This window comes from Schistocerca gregaria, chromosome 3 (assembly GCF_023897955.1).
Source record: "Schistocerca gregaria isolate iqSchGreg1 chromosome 3, iqSchGreg1.2, whole genome shotgun sequence".
Taxonomy (NCBI): domain Eukaryota; kingdom Metazoa; phylum Arthropoda; class Insecta; order Orthoptera; family Acrididae; genus Schistocerca; species Schistocerca gregaria.
The window spans coordinates 597783574-597798564 of NC_064922.1; the positions used below are offsets into that span (position 1 = coordinate 597783574).

The window sequence follows — 14991 nt, forward strand, 5'->3', positions numbered from 1 at the left end:
ATAAGCTTAATTAGTACAAATATGCAATATGCACTCGCAAGATGTCCGGCTACACGCAACCAAGACAAGAGAAGAAGTGAAGACGACTAAAATATTAACAAAAGAGCGCATCTTGTCGTCTCTTTTAGATCATTTTGTTATATTTCTTTGCCCTCGAAACTTACACAAAAAAATTATTATAATATGGATGCATAAGAAAAATGTATGTTCTCCTGAGCGGCTAGTGTCCACTTATTATTCAATTATTAAATGTCTCTTCTTTATAAATACTATATTAAGTATTTTCTTAGTATTTCACTGAGGAAGGTAAAGGCTCGATTGACGGAGCGTTTGTGACTTGGAAGGCAATGAAAAATTCAGGAAAGAAGAGAAAGAACAGACACAGTAAAATAAGGCAAATCTAAAGTTAAACGATATAAATAAAACATTTACAGTAAAAGTAAACAGTGCAATGATAATTCATGTACCCAAAAGAAAATACTGCTTGGATTACTTATGAATGAAATGCGATTCCTTTAAACTTCATATTTCGATCGGATCGGTTAGTACACCCATAGTCAACACAAGCTGTCATTTTTGATGACACAACCATGACTCCACAGAATCAAAGCACCCAACACGGTTGACACTGGGCACGTCAGAGTGACGTCACAGGGAAGTATCAAAGTGGTGAACTATGGAGGTATGAACGCGGTGAACCTAATGTTTCGGACTAGTTAAGATGGCGGACATCGGCTTCAAGTTTGTGACGTAATGACATCTCCCTTTCTTTTTTACCTCCATAACTAGAAACATGAGGGTAAAAAAAAAAAAGAAGGGAGCTGTCATTACATCACAAACTTGAATCATGGTGATACTTCCCTGTGATGTCACACTGACATGCCCATGCCCGGTTTCGACCGTTTGGGGTATCTAATGACTTTTGCAGTCATATCCAAAATTGCATCTGATGCTTTGATTGTGTGGAAATGTAGCTGTTTCTTCAAATATGCCAATTTGTGTGAGTAGTAGGACAAGGGGGGTGCCACCCCACATTCCATTGTTGCCAGATGTATCCAAGATGGCGACGATGACGTCATCCAAGATGGCGGCGTGTAGAAGTGGAAGCAGCATATGACGTCATCCAAGATGGCAAATTTTGGCGGGAAGTTTGAATTTGGGTGGCAAGATAGGTCAATTGGGCTACTTCCACTAACCTAACCCTCCTGAAAAATTGGCATCAAATTCAAATTCCAGCAGGATAATGCATCACACCACGAAAATAGTGGGAAAAATAGACCAATTGGGCTAGATCCACTAACCTAACCCCCCACCCCCTAGAAAATGGTGGCAAGTTCAAACTCCAACAGGATAATGCAGCACACCGCTCTTATCTCTACTAAGCAAAGAAAATCGCAGGAAAATAACTCACTTGACCTGCCTCCACTAACCTACGTCACCCGACCGCCACCTCTTCTGAAGAACTGGCACCAACTTTTAATTTTTGTGGTAAACGAAATTCAATTCCCATATGTCTACTAAGCTAACAAAATGGTGCGAAAGAGAAGACACTTTACTAATCTCAGTCACCAGACTGTCACCACCTAAGGACTCCTGGGAAAAGGAGTTTATTTAAACAATTCCATACATGTGTGTTCATCACAAGGTCAGGACTCCAACTGATTTAGTACACATTGCCACCACCAGAGGGTGCTCTCATCTGTGACATAATGCAAGATGGCTACACCCAGTGTATTCACCACAAGGTTTGCACTCCAAATGACTTAGTAAATATCGTCACCACCAGAGAGCGCCACTGTGACACCATCCAAGATGGCGACCATAACATCAATCAAGATGGCTGCCCACCAGTGTATCCACCATGTGGTGTAAGATTCTACACTTGGCTTACCTCCACTAGAAAGTTGCACCAAATTGAAATTCCTACACATAATGTCTCGAAAACTATACTTCTAGTTATTATTATTATTATTATTATTTATTCAAGATGTCCGATTTTGGAGGGAAGAAAGCCATTTGTGTTACATCCATAACAAAAATCTGTCACAAGTTCAAATTCCAACACCATAATCGATCACACGTACGAAATAGTCCACATCCTATGAGCTTTGACTGTCACTTATCTTTTTTCACTGCTAACCTATGAAAATCATCTCAAATAATAAACTGCACTTGTACTAATGTTATTCACATCCTGTGATTTTGCAGGGAAAAAGCACTGAAGTGTTTATTTCAAGCAATACCGTCATCACTTGTTCTCCAACAGACTCAGTTCATACCTTTGAGATAACACCAGCGTCCACGAGGTCTAGGCCCCAACTGAATTAGTTCAAATCGTCGCCGCCACTGGCACTGCGAGCGGGTGGGTGCATCAACCCATTTCACAACCATCGACAGCAGTCCACGCACTCCAGCAGCCACTCGGACAGCACAGGTCCAGTGGCGTAAACATGTTTTGCTCATTCAAACCTGCAAATTCTGACGTCGCAATGGTAGGTTGTTCGTTCACCACGTGTATTCGTCCCTGCCATACGTTTATCGCCAAAATTTTTCGCCCAAGAGTGGAATATTCCCCAACGTCACACATTGGTCGCTCCGTTGGTCCAGCACGTGATGGACAAAGAACGCCCTGCCACACTTATGGCGCCAAAATTGTTTTCCTGGACAGATTCGAGCCTGCTGATGCTGACGTTACACAACGGTTGATCAGTTGGCGATCCACCACGTGCCTTTGTGGGACCAAGAATGCACTACCACACTTTTTGCACCAAAGTTGTTTGCTTGAGACTGGAAACTTCCATGACCTCACAACAACACGTGTGTACGCCACAAGGCCCCTCGCTAAGTTAATTGATAACACAACTCTCATTATTGAATCCACATGACCCCACCACCTAATCCAAAATTGTCCCTAAAAACACACACCGGTATATGTAGGCCATACCTCCCCAATTTAATCTAACACGAAGTTCTCAATTTAAAACCCTATTTACAAAAAAAGGCCTCATTCAATATAGCACCCTCCTACCTGCAAGTGAATCTAACGTGTAGTTCACGACTCAAATTCCTATCTACAGAAAATAAGAACTCACCCAAATTCTATATTGTTGAAAAATACTTACCCTTCTCTTTATTCATACAAATTTCTCTCTTTACCAAGAAAAATTTCCTTCAGCCCTTACAAACGCATTCTTAATACCACCAACCTCCAATTAAACCTATATATCATACTTCTAATAATAAATCATTCATCTTAACAAAATACCTCCTAATATATGCACACAAACATTATCATCTCGAATCCTGAATTCACTATCATCCAGTCTCTATTCTAAATAATATCAATTATCATGTGATACTACATCATCACACTTATATAAGGAGTCAGCCCCTGGTCATTTTTCTCACTCATCCGTTGTCCACAGCATCGTTCATTTGTTGTTGCTTTTTCGTTGTTCTCTGCAAAGATGAAGAGAGTTAACACCAGTGGTAGTAGCAGCAGGCCCCCAACACCCAAGAGGCGTAGAGACCAGGATATACCATTAACCAGTAAGTAAATAATTTCTGTTTTTCATTACCCATTTTCCTGTATATCTTATATATTCAGCTTATTAATTATATATACCTCATTGTTATAGTGGACCTCGCAGACTTGATCCTAGATTGTGAGGAGCAGACTGGGGTCCAACAGGCTCTTGTGCTCGAGACACAGCCAGAATTGCCTTGTGAGTATAATTTTAATATGTAATCCGTTCCTCATTTATATTAACCATTTAACAATTTGTTTTCTTGTTCTGTATCTCTTATTATTTTCTTCTTTGTTTCTAGATCACTTAAGGCAATTCCAGCTCGAGTTGGAAGCAGAGCGGGGGGCTACCATATGTAGTTCCCTTCATAATTGGATTCAGCCTCCAGCTCCATATGGCCCAGAACACCGCCACTCACGTGAGTATACCGAAAAAACATCATCTTTCACTCTAGCTAACCTTTCAAAATAACTAAAATTACGGTATCTTTCATTCTGTTACAGGAAACGCTGTTGAGGACCTCATGGCTGTTGATAGACAGATCGAGACCATTCAACAGCAGATACATCACCAGCCTACTTGTTAGATTTAACAAATTACATACTTCTAATAATATTAATACACTTATCTCTTTTTCTCTAACAATTCCATTTATAAGTATCCTGTTTGTTCTAGGTGATTATAAGCACTTATTGGACGATACATTGGACGATTTTTTGAGGGTGCCATAGACTGCCTGGATGAATTGTTCATGGCATGGTGTCAGAGACAAAAATGTGATTATTCACTCTCCTTATAAACATGTCTGTGACAGTTAGAATTCACTGGGGTAGACAGTGTACTTATTCACTTAATCTCTACAGCATGCTGTAGCACGCATGCCCATGGCAGCAGCTAAACCGTCTGGTCAACAGCACCCACAGATACATGCCTCCCCAGTGAAGATGCAGCTGGTCACCACGCGGGGAGCTGCCGCTGCCAAGGTCACACAGCCTGGCTGTTTGCATTCAGGCTTTCGGTGACTGCCACGTGCGCCAGCCGTCGAGTGGGAAGCTGGCACCAACGCCTCCGCCAAGGTCACTGAGCCAGGCCGCAGATGCTCGCACTGGGGCACGCCTGCTGGTCCCTCACAGCAGCCACCGTGTGCGTCATCTCAACCGTGCGACGTACAGCATGTACCAACTAGTTACACTGGCTCTAATTATAGCAGTAGTATTAATGATAATCCTGTGGCTAGTGGCAGTTCTCTTGCACGTCCTTTTAGTCAAGTGCATCATGTTGGTGACACCATACCGCAGTGCAGTACCCCCCCCCCCCCCCCCCAAAGTCTGGTGAGGGAGAGACTAGTACCATTATCTTTGGGGAGATAATGATGTGATAACGCGGAGCACATCAATCGCCAAGTGGTTTTGTAAATCTACCTTGAGTGTTATATTGGGTTGGTTTTCCGAGATGGAAGTCAACAGCTCGGCGAAAGCACTCAGCAGAATTCTACACCTGGACATCCATATAGTGTATATATCTACAATATGGTAAATGGAGGGTCTAGCTATATCAAGCTCCCTAAAGATATAGCTAATAAGCAGGCATGCATTAATGTCGAAAATAGAAAAGATCAGGCTTGTTTTGCATGGTAAATCCTGGCTTGCAAAAGAAAGTGTAACTACAGAGCTCATCCTGAGCGTCCCAGTACACACAGTATAGGTGATAATATTCAATCCTGTTATAACTTTGATGGTATAGAGTTTACCGTTAAGATCCAGGACGTACCTAATTTTGAGGTGCAGAATACCCATATATCAGTTCATGTTTATGGCGTGGAGAAGAAGAAAAGCAAGTCAGATGAGCAAGACAAGCATACAGTAGGTGGCCTCCTCCATTTCTCAAAATTTGGTGGTGAGCGTGAGCTGCATGTAAACATGCTGCTCTTCTCTGAAGGTGATAATTATCATTATGTTTGGATCACAGACATGTCCCGACTCCTTATCCCCAGTTAAGTGACAAACGTTGTAAAAAGCATATGTGTTTAAGGGGCCTCAGTTATTTCTCCTCTGAAGAAGTATTAGCTACGCATCCAGTAGACTGTACCTCCAAGGATGCGGTATATGTTATCATGCCCACCGAGGAAAACAAATTCATAAAGTTTAAAAATGCTCCGTTTGTAGTGTATGCCGACTTTGAGTGCCTCCTCGCTCCTGTGACCCACTGCGAAGGCAACCTTACAATCTCACACACCACCTTTACAGAGAAACACCAACCATATGCAGCAGCGTACCAAATTGTATCGTCATCTGACTCCAACCTTAACCAATACAAATCTTACGTCGGGGATAATCCTGTGGTTTGGTTGCTCTCTGAGCTTGAAAAATTTTCACGGGAGGTTGATCAGCTTTACAGCGGCAACGTCCCCATGACCAAATTGAAGGAGAATGAAGATTTGTATAAGAATGCCACTGATTGTCATATTTGTGGGCTGCCTTTAGACAGAAAAGTGGAAACACCTCATAGGGACCCCTGTCATCTTACGGGGAAATTACGTGGCGCAGCTCACAATGCATGCAATTTGAAGTACCAGTTAACTTAGACACATATCCGTTTTCGTCCGCAATTTAAGTGGGTTGGCGCTCACTTTCTACTTGAGCACTTGGCTGATTTCGTTTGGGAGAGAAAACAGGTCGGTGTTCTACCTGGAGCATCTAGAAGTATATTTCATTCTCCTAACGAATGACACCAAGAATTACGCTCCACTTCCTTGATACGCTACGTTCTATGCAGGCACCACTACAGAAACTTGAGACTCTACCTCTGGGGGTATGTATATCATTTGAGCTGCATTTCGGATGAGGAAAAGTTTCAACTTGCGACTAGGAAGAGGGGTTTTCCCATTTGAGTATGTGGATAGTATGGCCAAACTCAACGAAACCAAGTTACTTTACATAACTGCATTCTCCATCAACCTCACAGGCGAGGCCATAACGAATGCAGAGTATGAGTATGCCGTGAATGTCTGGAGGGAATTCAATATTTCTAATTTAGGAAAGTATGCACGGCTTTACATGGATACAGACGTGCGCTTGCTTGCAGACGTTTTCAAGTTCTGGAGTCTATGTATGACCACATATTCTCTGGACCCAGCCTTTTATTACATGGGATCTGGGTTGTCTTGGGACGCAATGTTCAAGAAAAGGAAATGCAGGGTCGAATTACTGACTGATTTGGACATGCTTCATTTCATTGAGAGATGGATCTGTTGGGGACTTTGCCAATGTGTCCATAGGCATGCAAAAGCATATAACCCATAGATGGGTGACAGGTTCAACCCATCCCTTGATTCAAGTTATATAATGTACCTCGACGTGAATAACTTATATGAGCACGCCAAGGGGTAATCACTGCCGATTTCCGAGTTTCGATGGCTGTCTGAAGATGAATGCAAGGGATTAGGTGGAAAAATCATGGGGGGTATGTATGATACGCATACCGATTTGCCGATGTGTCAACAGCAACTAGTGCCATGAGGAGGTTCCACACTGAAACAGATGACAATGCTGGGGGATAAGACGAGGTATCTAATTCACTATCTTAACCTCCAGCAGTGCCTCAGTTTGGGGATGAGGCTGGTTAAAATCACCTGGGCCATCTCCTTCAAGCAGTCCCCCTGGTTGAAGGAGTATATTGATTTGAATACGAAACAGAGAGCTTCCGCGACGTGTGACTTTGAGAAAGATTTTTATAAATTAATGAATAATTCAATTATAGGTATAGCTATGGAGAATTTGAGGGACGACGTGAAATTTTTATTAGAACCGAATGGGATGGGCGTTATGGTTTAAGAAAATGCATTGCCAGACCAAATTTTAAGCGTATCATCATATTCAATAAGAACTTTGTTGCTGTGGAGATGGCGAAGACTGCATTAGAGTTTACTAAAACTATCTATGTGGGGATGTGCATACTAGATCTGTCCAAACTCCACATGTACTGCTTTCATTATGAGTTGGAGAAAAGTCATTTTGCAGATCCTAAATTACTTCATATGGATACAGATAGCTTCATCTATTGGGTGAAGAACTGCGCTCCATATGAGGTAATTAGGTACCATGGTAATGAATTCGACACGTCTTCTTATGAGGCTGATAATCTTTATGGAAGTGTTCAGCAGAACAAGAAAGTTACCAGTCTCATGAAGGACGAGTTGAATGGATTGCCGACTGTGGAGTTTGTAGGTCTTCGGTGAAAAATTTATGCATATCGCACATTGGAAGGTGCAACCGTGAGGCAGGCTAAGTGTGTGCGTCGCATGGCATCTATCTATCGAAGACTATTTGCAATGCCTACGTGGAGGTGTTCACAGTGCTGCATTGCAGCCACTGCATATGGCATGGCAAACCAGTATTCGACCAATAGGGCACGAGGTGTATACTGTGCTACAGTTTAAAATCGGTCCGTCGCCTCTTGATGATAAAAGGGTCATTTGTGATGATGGGATTGAAACTCATCCGTACTCACACTTCTCACTTGTAGCGAGAGAAGTGGTGGGGGACTCTGATTGAGAGAGAGAGAGAGAGAGAGAGAGAGAGAGAGAGAGAGAGAGGAGGGAGGGAGAGAGAGAGGGAGAGAGAGAGAGAGAGAGAGACAGAGAGAGCGTCTGCAGAGTAGTAGTATGACCCTTTTATCATAAAGTAAATATTGGATGAGACTGTTTTGCACTGTGTATCAGTTTGCGTGATTCCGTGTATGCCTGAGTGTACGAATGTGCGTGAGCCTGTGTCAAGTGTGTGTGTGTGTTTAAATATATATTAAGTATTCTCTGAAAGAAAATTAAAAAAATTAAAAAGAATTCAAATAAATTATTTAAAAAAGTATATATATATATATATATATATATATATATATATATATATATATATATGTATGTATATATATATATATGTATATATTGCCGAATATTACTATTTACGTATATGAGCAAAAACATAAATTTGAGCAGTTCACTTGTACCTTTTATAATAAAGAAGAAAAAATTAAAATTTTCGCAGTCCATATCTGCTTTGATCTGAGTTCTTGTTACAGAGATTAGATTTTAGTTTGTAAGTTTCACTTGCCACTAGGCGTCAAGTCAGAAGTAGTTTTAAGTATGTGAATTCCACCAATTATATATATATATATATATATATATATATATATATATATATATATATATATATACTTGATCATTGTAACGGAAATAATGCTTATAACAAGTTACTTGAGGGAAATATGTTTATGCCCACATGCTTGTTGTAGTAGAAAACATGTTTAGACCCACTTACTTGAATGAAATATATTTTCAATTGCTTGTCATAGTACAAAATGCTTTAGAGCCACCCACTTCAAACAAATACATTCGCCTTTAGTTAAAAGTGCTTCCGGTGGAACTTCATTAGCGATAGTATTTACGTTGTAAGATGGTGTAATTAGGTTGTAGTACCCCTGCATTAGCTGTAAAATATATATATGTAAAAAAAACTGAATCAGTTTACTGTAAAGTTATATTTCGCAAAGACTGTTAAGAAAACTGAATCATTTTACTGTAAAGTTATATTTCGCAAAAACTGTTAAAAAATTCCCAATTCTTTAATAAATTCACTTTTTTTACTGTAAAAATATTTGATTTTGATATTATTATTTCACCCTCAATGATGATCAATCTTTTTTATTAAAAAATTCATATGATAAATGTACATTTTGTATACAAAACGTGGATACAGCCACATTGCACTGCAGAGAGAGGATTTACTGCTTTAAAGACACAAATGAATTGCCGGCTGCAGTGGTCTCGCGGTTTTAGGCGCGCAGTCAGGAACCGTGCGACTGCTGTGGTCGCAGGTTCGAATCCTTTCTCGGGCATGGATGTGTGTGATGTCCTTAGGTTAGTTAGGTTTAAGTAGTTCTAAGTTCTAGGGGACTGATGACCTAAGCCGTTGAGTCCTGTAGTGCTCAGAGCCATTTGAACCATTTTTGAACACAAATGAATTCTGAATGACATGTGCTGGACTTAGTCCACCAGTCACAAACACGCAACATGCCTCAGCACTTTCTTTCAGCCCCTGACGCCGGCACCCATGCGGCCGGCATCTGACGCATCGCCACACAGGTGAGGTGAAAGCTGGTCTATTATTGACTCAGGTAACGTTACTCAGCGCATCAAGGCTGTGGTATGCGCCTCAGAAGTTCATTGGAATTCGCTTTATATACAATATCCGAACAAGAAACTTACATTCTACAGACGTTGGGTGTCATAGAAAGAAAGAAAAAGAACAAATTTTATAAATCATTATTTATTTGTAACCCAAGTTAAGAGTAATTTTACATTCTCGTATGCAGATACAAAAGCACTTTTTTCGTAAACGTTCTTGAGTCGATGGATAGATGGACATCCACACAATTCCAGGTCTTGAACAGAAGCAAATTTAAATATTCGACGCAGCCAGGTAATCTTTGCATCACCTTTAAGGTAGATGATTGTCTCCCTGTAATGAAATACTTGGATCACTCGCGCCAAATCTTTATGAGATGCCAGGGTCATCCCAGTGAATTCCATGATAAAATTGTGTTAGCCACATTGCACTTCTACATGTTTTAATGCACTTCACTTCCTTGAATGGTGTCGGCGAGGCAACTCTTGATGCAAATGTTCCTATTATTCCATCACTTTTTGTGAATGCTATTAATGCATAGTCTTTAATTATGAATTGCATCCTTTCGTCATAGTAAAATCCTTGTACGTCAACTTCGATCCCCACACCTTGGAGTAACATCGTGATGTGCCTTAGAGCTAGCAGAGCACGCATTAATTTATACAACTCGTTGCACTACACCAGTGAGCGGGCAGTAGTTAACAACAAGATCATGCAGAACTAGAGCATACGCTGCAGTGTGATCTGGGAAGTTCGTTGAAGATTCAAATTCAATCTGTACATCTACAGGCCTAGTTTTAATTATTTCATTCTGTTTTGAACAGTCAATCACGGTTATTGGTGCTAGCTTCTTGAAACTCTGTGGACTCAATAGGAATGCTTCATTTTCAACACCTCCATAAGAAGATGCTCGGAATCTCACATATATGTCAAATGCAAGACTGTATACATTTCTGTCCCACTGTAGATGTAGATTCTCGTATGGGTAGTATTCGGAATTCAGGTAGACTCTGGCATTAGTTAACTTGCAGCGGTCAAATTCAGTTGAGTCCTTTGATACAGTCCTTTGAGTTTGAAATGCGATTATGATGAATCGAGGTGCTTCCAATTGCACTGATGTTTCAATAGCCCAACTATTTGTGGATGCTGTAGGTAGTACTGGGTATTCAAAAAGCTCCCATTATCGGAAGGTTTGTGGTAGATAGGTGCCGGCATTCAGAACTTTTAAGAGCTTCAGGCGTTCCTCGTCAGCAACAGTGATGTGAGGCATTTTGCATACTATACTATTAGTCTTTATTGGAACACTCTCTACAGCTGTTTGAATGAATGAATTCGCTTCACTTGCACTCTGCACCAAAATAAGTTCCTGTTTAGCGTTCATAATAATTCGCTGCATGTCTTCAAAATAACCCACGAGCATTTTTAGTGGCACGCACGCGCTATATAGGCTGTATCCCCCCCTCACCATCCGGCGCATCTATGAACCATCCCGCATTTTCCAAGCTGTTTGAATCAGAGGCTGAGGCTGAAATGTATGTCTTAAGTATTGACGTTATGCCGACATTATGTGAGCGATCTATTTCAATACCGTTAAGTTCGTAACGTATCTCTTGAAACAGGAATGCTAGAGCATTTCGCGTGAGCTTCGATAGCGTTACCACAGTGCTGTCAGCTTTCTTAAATTTACAGTCCAGATACAGGAAGCTCTTGCAGGGCAATTTTACAGCGTCCTGATGCTGGATAACAATCCTAATTTCATCATTTTTGTTAAATGTGCTTGAAGTGTAGGTTTTGTGTGGGTGGTATTCATGACGTATAATTCGATCATCATACCCTACTGACTGAGTAACGTTGAGCGGCGTCATTTTGCGGTTTGAAACCTGCTGAAATAAGGAATTCGTAATCAAGGCCTGTTATCACCTTGCACTTCTGCGATACACTGATGGATTGTGAGCTCGATGTGCTACCTTTATACCTTAGTCCCATCTCGCCTTAGATGCAAGCGTACAATGATCTCTTCTCCTCGAAAGTTAACAAGCTGATTATTCTGGTCAACGATACGCAGTTCTAGGTAATCCAATGGCTGAACTGTGACCGGGAGATATATAGCGTTTGTAGGGGCTTGAACTGTTTTATACCCAGTACCGACTGTAGGGAAGAATCTGTATATTGAGTGAATCAACTTATGGTTGAGGTATGAGTTTGTTACAATATTGCACTCAACGTGGATTGTGCTTACTGGTAGTATTTCTACAGCTTGATCCGATGCTATAAATTTACTCGCGTCCTTCGCCAAAACACAATTCGTTGCACAACTTAGCAGTGGACCTTTTCTAAAGTCGATCGTAGCACTCTCAGCCCGTATTTCAGATTTAAGGGTACTGATGTTCGCTCGTAGTTCAGTACCTTTTCCTGACTGCTTGAAGACTTCGTTTAAATCATCAGTATCGTAGGCACCAGGTTGAATTTGTAGAATCTCCTTAAGACTGTCAATTTCAAGGTGAAGTTTATTGTTGTTCTTTGTGATATTTGGAATGCTGTTATACGTCTCTAGACCAATTAGCGCAATACTCGATGTGTGCAGCTAAACGTGTGTTGAATGGTGGGAGCAAGAAGATCAAGGCATTATAAAACTGTTTTACGTCGAAGGGCTTGTTCTGCAGGATGTATTACATATTAATGTATTACATATTAATTTGTGAAACTGTTGAATCTCCTAGATGCACTGAGTTTTATTTCAGTTGAATGGGATATTATTGGACCTCACACTTATGCAAACCATTTCTCCAGGCTAGTGCCCTCCCCTGTTGACATGTTTACAGACATGTTTCTTACAGGCTTTTTCTGTAAAAGGCTTTTAACTGTAAACATTACTTTAAGGAAATTTTTCACATTTGATATACTAATGACCACCACAAACCTTTATTTTTTAACTTCTTCATTCAAATCGTGGAGCAGTCCCACTTCACACTATTCTAATATTGTATCGTTTCTTCAATTACCAGCATGTGTGCAGAAAAGGCTGCTTTCTTGTACCTGGGCATTGCTGATAGCATGTTGGTATTTCTGTGAACATGCTTTGTGTGTTGGATATTGTCTGAATATTAAGTACAAATGTGGTGTATTTGAATACTGTTTTCAATGCTCACAAAAATTCTTTATTGCAGCTGATGATGTAGAGAGACCAATACTGACCAATCATAACTGTACATTCAATCAACACAGCTACTGGTTCAGCAAGGCTGAATATAAATTTGGCGCTTTGGGTAATGTTACACTGACAACTTTCTATGTCTATGTGTATGATTTTCGCACACCATTGTGGATTAAGAGTTCCTTCTCACAACCTAAATGGTGGAAATTGCTGTAGTTCTTTATCACATTTTCAGTGTAAGCTGTTAGTTTTTTATTTTATATCTGAAATTTTTTAATGTTAAATGTGACATGTTACTTAAATGATGAACTTATAAAATAAATATAAAGAAAAATTTATGTTCTCGCATACACGGTATATAGATTTCCTTATTTTTGAGTTTGATGTTAATTTTTTCAGCTGCCCTGTGGAGCATCAAAATTTATATTCGTTCATATATTGTCATATTGTTTTTCTAAATAAGAATGAAATCTTGTAAAAAGAATAGAATGTTTATTTGCATGATGTTTGGACTTCATGTATTTGAATTGTATGTTATTCTGTAGAAATTAATTGGCTCTTATTTCGCTATGAGTTTTGATTGAGCCATGTATTTTATGTGCATGTTGTTCTTTGTCATCATTTAATATTTCTCAGTTTCCTTCATATGAAAATTCAGCTACTGGACTGATATAATATATTATTGTTTTGTTCCTTCTGTTATTATTATTTTACTCAGATTGAATTTATTCTTTCTAATAGCCAATTTATGGTCATGTCAATACGAATTTGTATATAAATGTAAACTGAAAACATTCTTGGGCTACCTGCCATGGCGAGTAAGTTAAGCAGGCTTGCAGTTAACATGAAAGTGCATTTGAGTATTTTTGCTTGCCTGTATGATGTGCTTTCAGAGTTAAGAAATGCATGCTTTTAACACTTCAAATTAGTGATGTACAACAGTCTGAAGTAAGAAATACACGGTAACATAACTACAGTGTCAGCAATGGGTTTCATTACTTTAGAATTGGGTGTCCTGTATGAACTTGCAGTGTTTCTGACATTAATGTAACCGCCTGCAGTTACTTTTTGTATCCATACCTTTCCATCATCATCTTTCTTGTAAGATTATGCGACATACTTGATAGACTCATTTGGTTACTGTACTTCCCAGGAGAGACAAATGTCATGGTTTCAGTCATGTTACAACACGCATTTTAAAGATAACAGTATTTTTTACATGTTTATAATAATTCCTAATTCACTTCCCTTGCAGCCTTTGAAGCATTGTGGCTTTGTTGTTAAAGTACTATTCCGAACTTTTTACGTATTATCTGGTACTATACTTGGAGCTAAAGATACCTCAAACTGTGCAAAATTTTAGAAACATATTAACTTTTGCTTGTCTCTGGTTTATGAGGTGTATTCAAAAAGTATCGAGCCTTCTTCTTTCGATATAAAACAGTAAAATCAGGACCGTTTCCCCGTTGGAGATGTGGGGGTCATTCATGTGCAGTTGCGAATTTTTTTCTCACCAGTAGAAAGCATCTGCTGCTGTCTCTCAGTCTAAGAGTGAGGATGTGTAGTGAACACTTGCCACACTCCAGGACATTGTAAAATGCTGGAACAAACAGAGCAGCGATATTGTAGCAAAATTTGACAACATATTGGCAATATCCAAGTGGCAATCATTCTCAACATTCAGCAGGCTTTTAGGGACGATGTGAGTAACTCATGGGTGAATGAACGGTACAACCATTTGAAAGACGTTTGCATATCAGTGGCCGGCAAACTGCATTCAGGCACACACTCACCAAGCACAAACAACAAGTGCGGCCTTTGCTCATGAAAGAGGAGCTGTATCACAGTAATAAATACAGCTAAGTACCAGATGAGTACTTTCAATTTTGACAGATGATTTGTGCAGGAGGAAAGCATAGTCAAAATTTATACTGAAACTGCTGTCAATTGAGCAAAAGCAATACTTTAAGGAAATGGGAGACACTGTACAATATAAATCCCACCTTACTGAACACTGCGATTACAGGAAATGAGACATGGGCTTATGGGTAGGACCGAGAGTCCGAGATGCAGTCATCACAGTGAAAACATCGGACATCAGTACAAAAAATACAACAGATCTGCCGCAACA

At 39.9% G+C, this 14991-nt stretch overlaps 2 protein-coding genes across 3 annotated transcripts in view; both read left to right on the forward strand.

Annotated features, from left to right (window-relative positions):
- LOC126355902 (attractin-like) overlaps positions 1-13842 on the forward strand; it is a 167762-nt gene extending 153920 nt beyond the window's left edge. Inside the window, exon 5 of the mRNA XM_050006413.1 lies at positions 12874-13842. Within this exon, the coding sequence (XP_049862370.1) occupies positions 12874-13076 (203 nt within the window). The 3' untranslated portion in view covers positions 13077-13842. The remainder of the gene's footprint in view (positions 1-12873) is intronic.
- LOC126355903 (uncharacterized) lies at positions 823-8402 on the forward strand. 2 transcript variants are annotated; one of them, XM_050006415.1, is made up of 6 exons: positions 823-3549; positions 3639-3725; positions 3829-3945; positions 4031-4108; positions 4203-4303; positions 4391-8402. In XM_050006415.1, the coding sequence occupies exons 1-5, from the start codon at positions 3468-3470 to the stop codon at positions 4256-4258; spliced, it is 420 nt and encodes a 139-aa protein (XP_049862372.1). In that variant the 5' UTR covers positions 823-3467; the 3' UTR covers positions 4259-4303; positions 4391-8402. The 2 variants fall into 2 exon arrangements, with proteins under 2 accessions (XP_049862372.1, XP_049862371.1); XM_050006414.1 differs by having other exon boundaries at positions 4203-8402.
- Positions 13843-14991: the final 1149 nt, after the last annotated feature.

Bases quoted from the DNA above. Each gene is read 5' to 3' on its own strand.
- LOC126355903 (XM_050006414.1), top strand. From the start codon at position 3,468: ATGAAGAGAGTTAACACCAGTGGTAGTAGCAGCAGGCCCCCAACACCC. The intron at 3,550-3,638 runs GTAAGTAAATAA...TCATTGTTATAG, and splicing joins CCAGGATATACCATTAACCA to TGGACCTCGCAGACTTGATC. The intron at 4,109-4,202 runs GTTAGATTTAAC...TGTTTGTTCTAG, and splicing joins GATACATCACCAGCCTACTT to GTGATTATAAGCACTTATTG.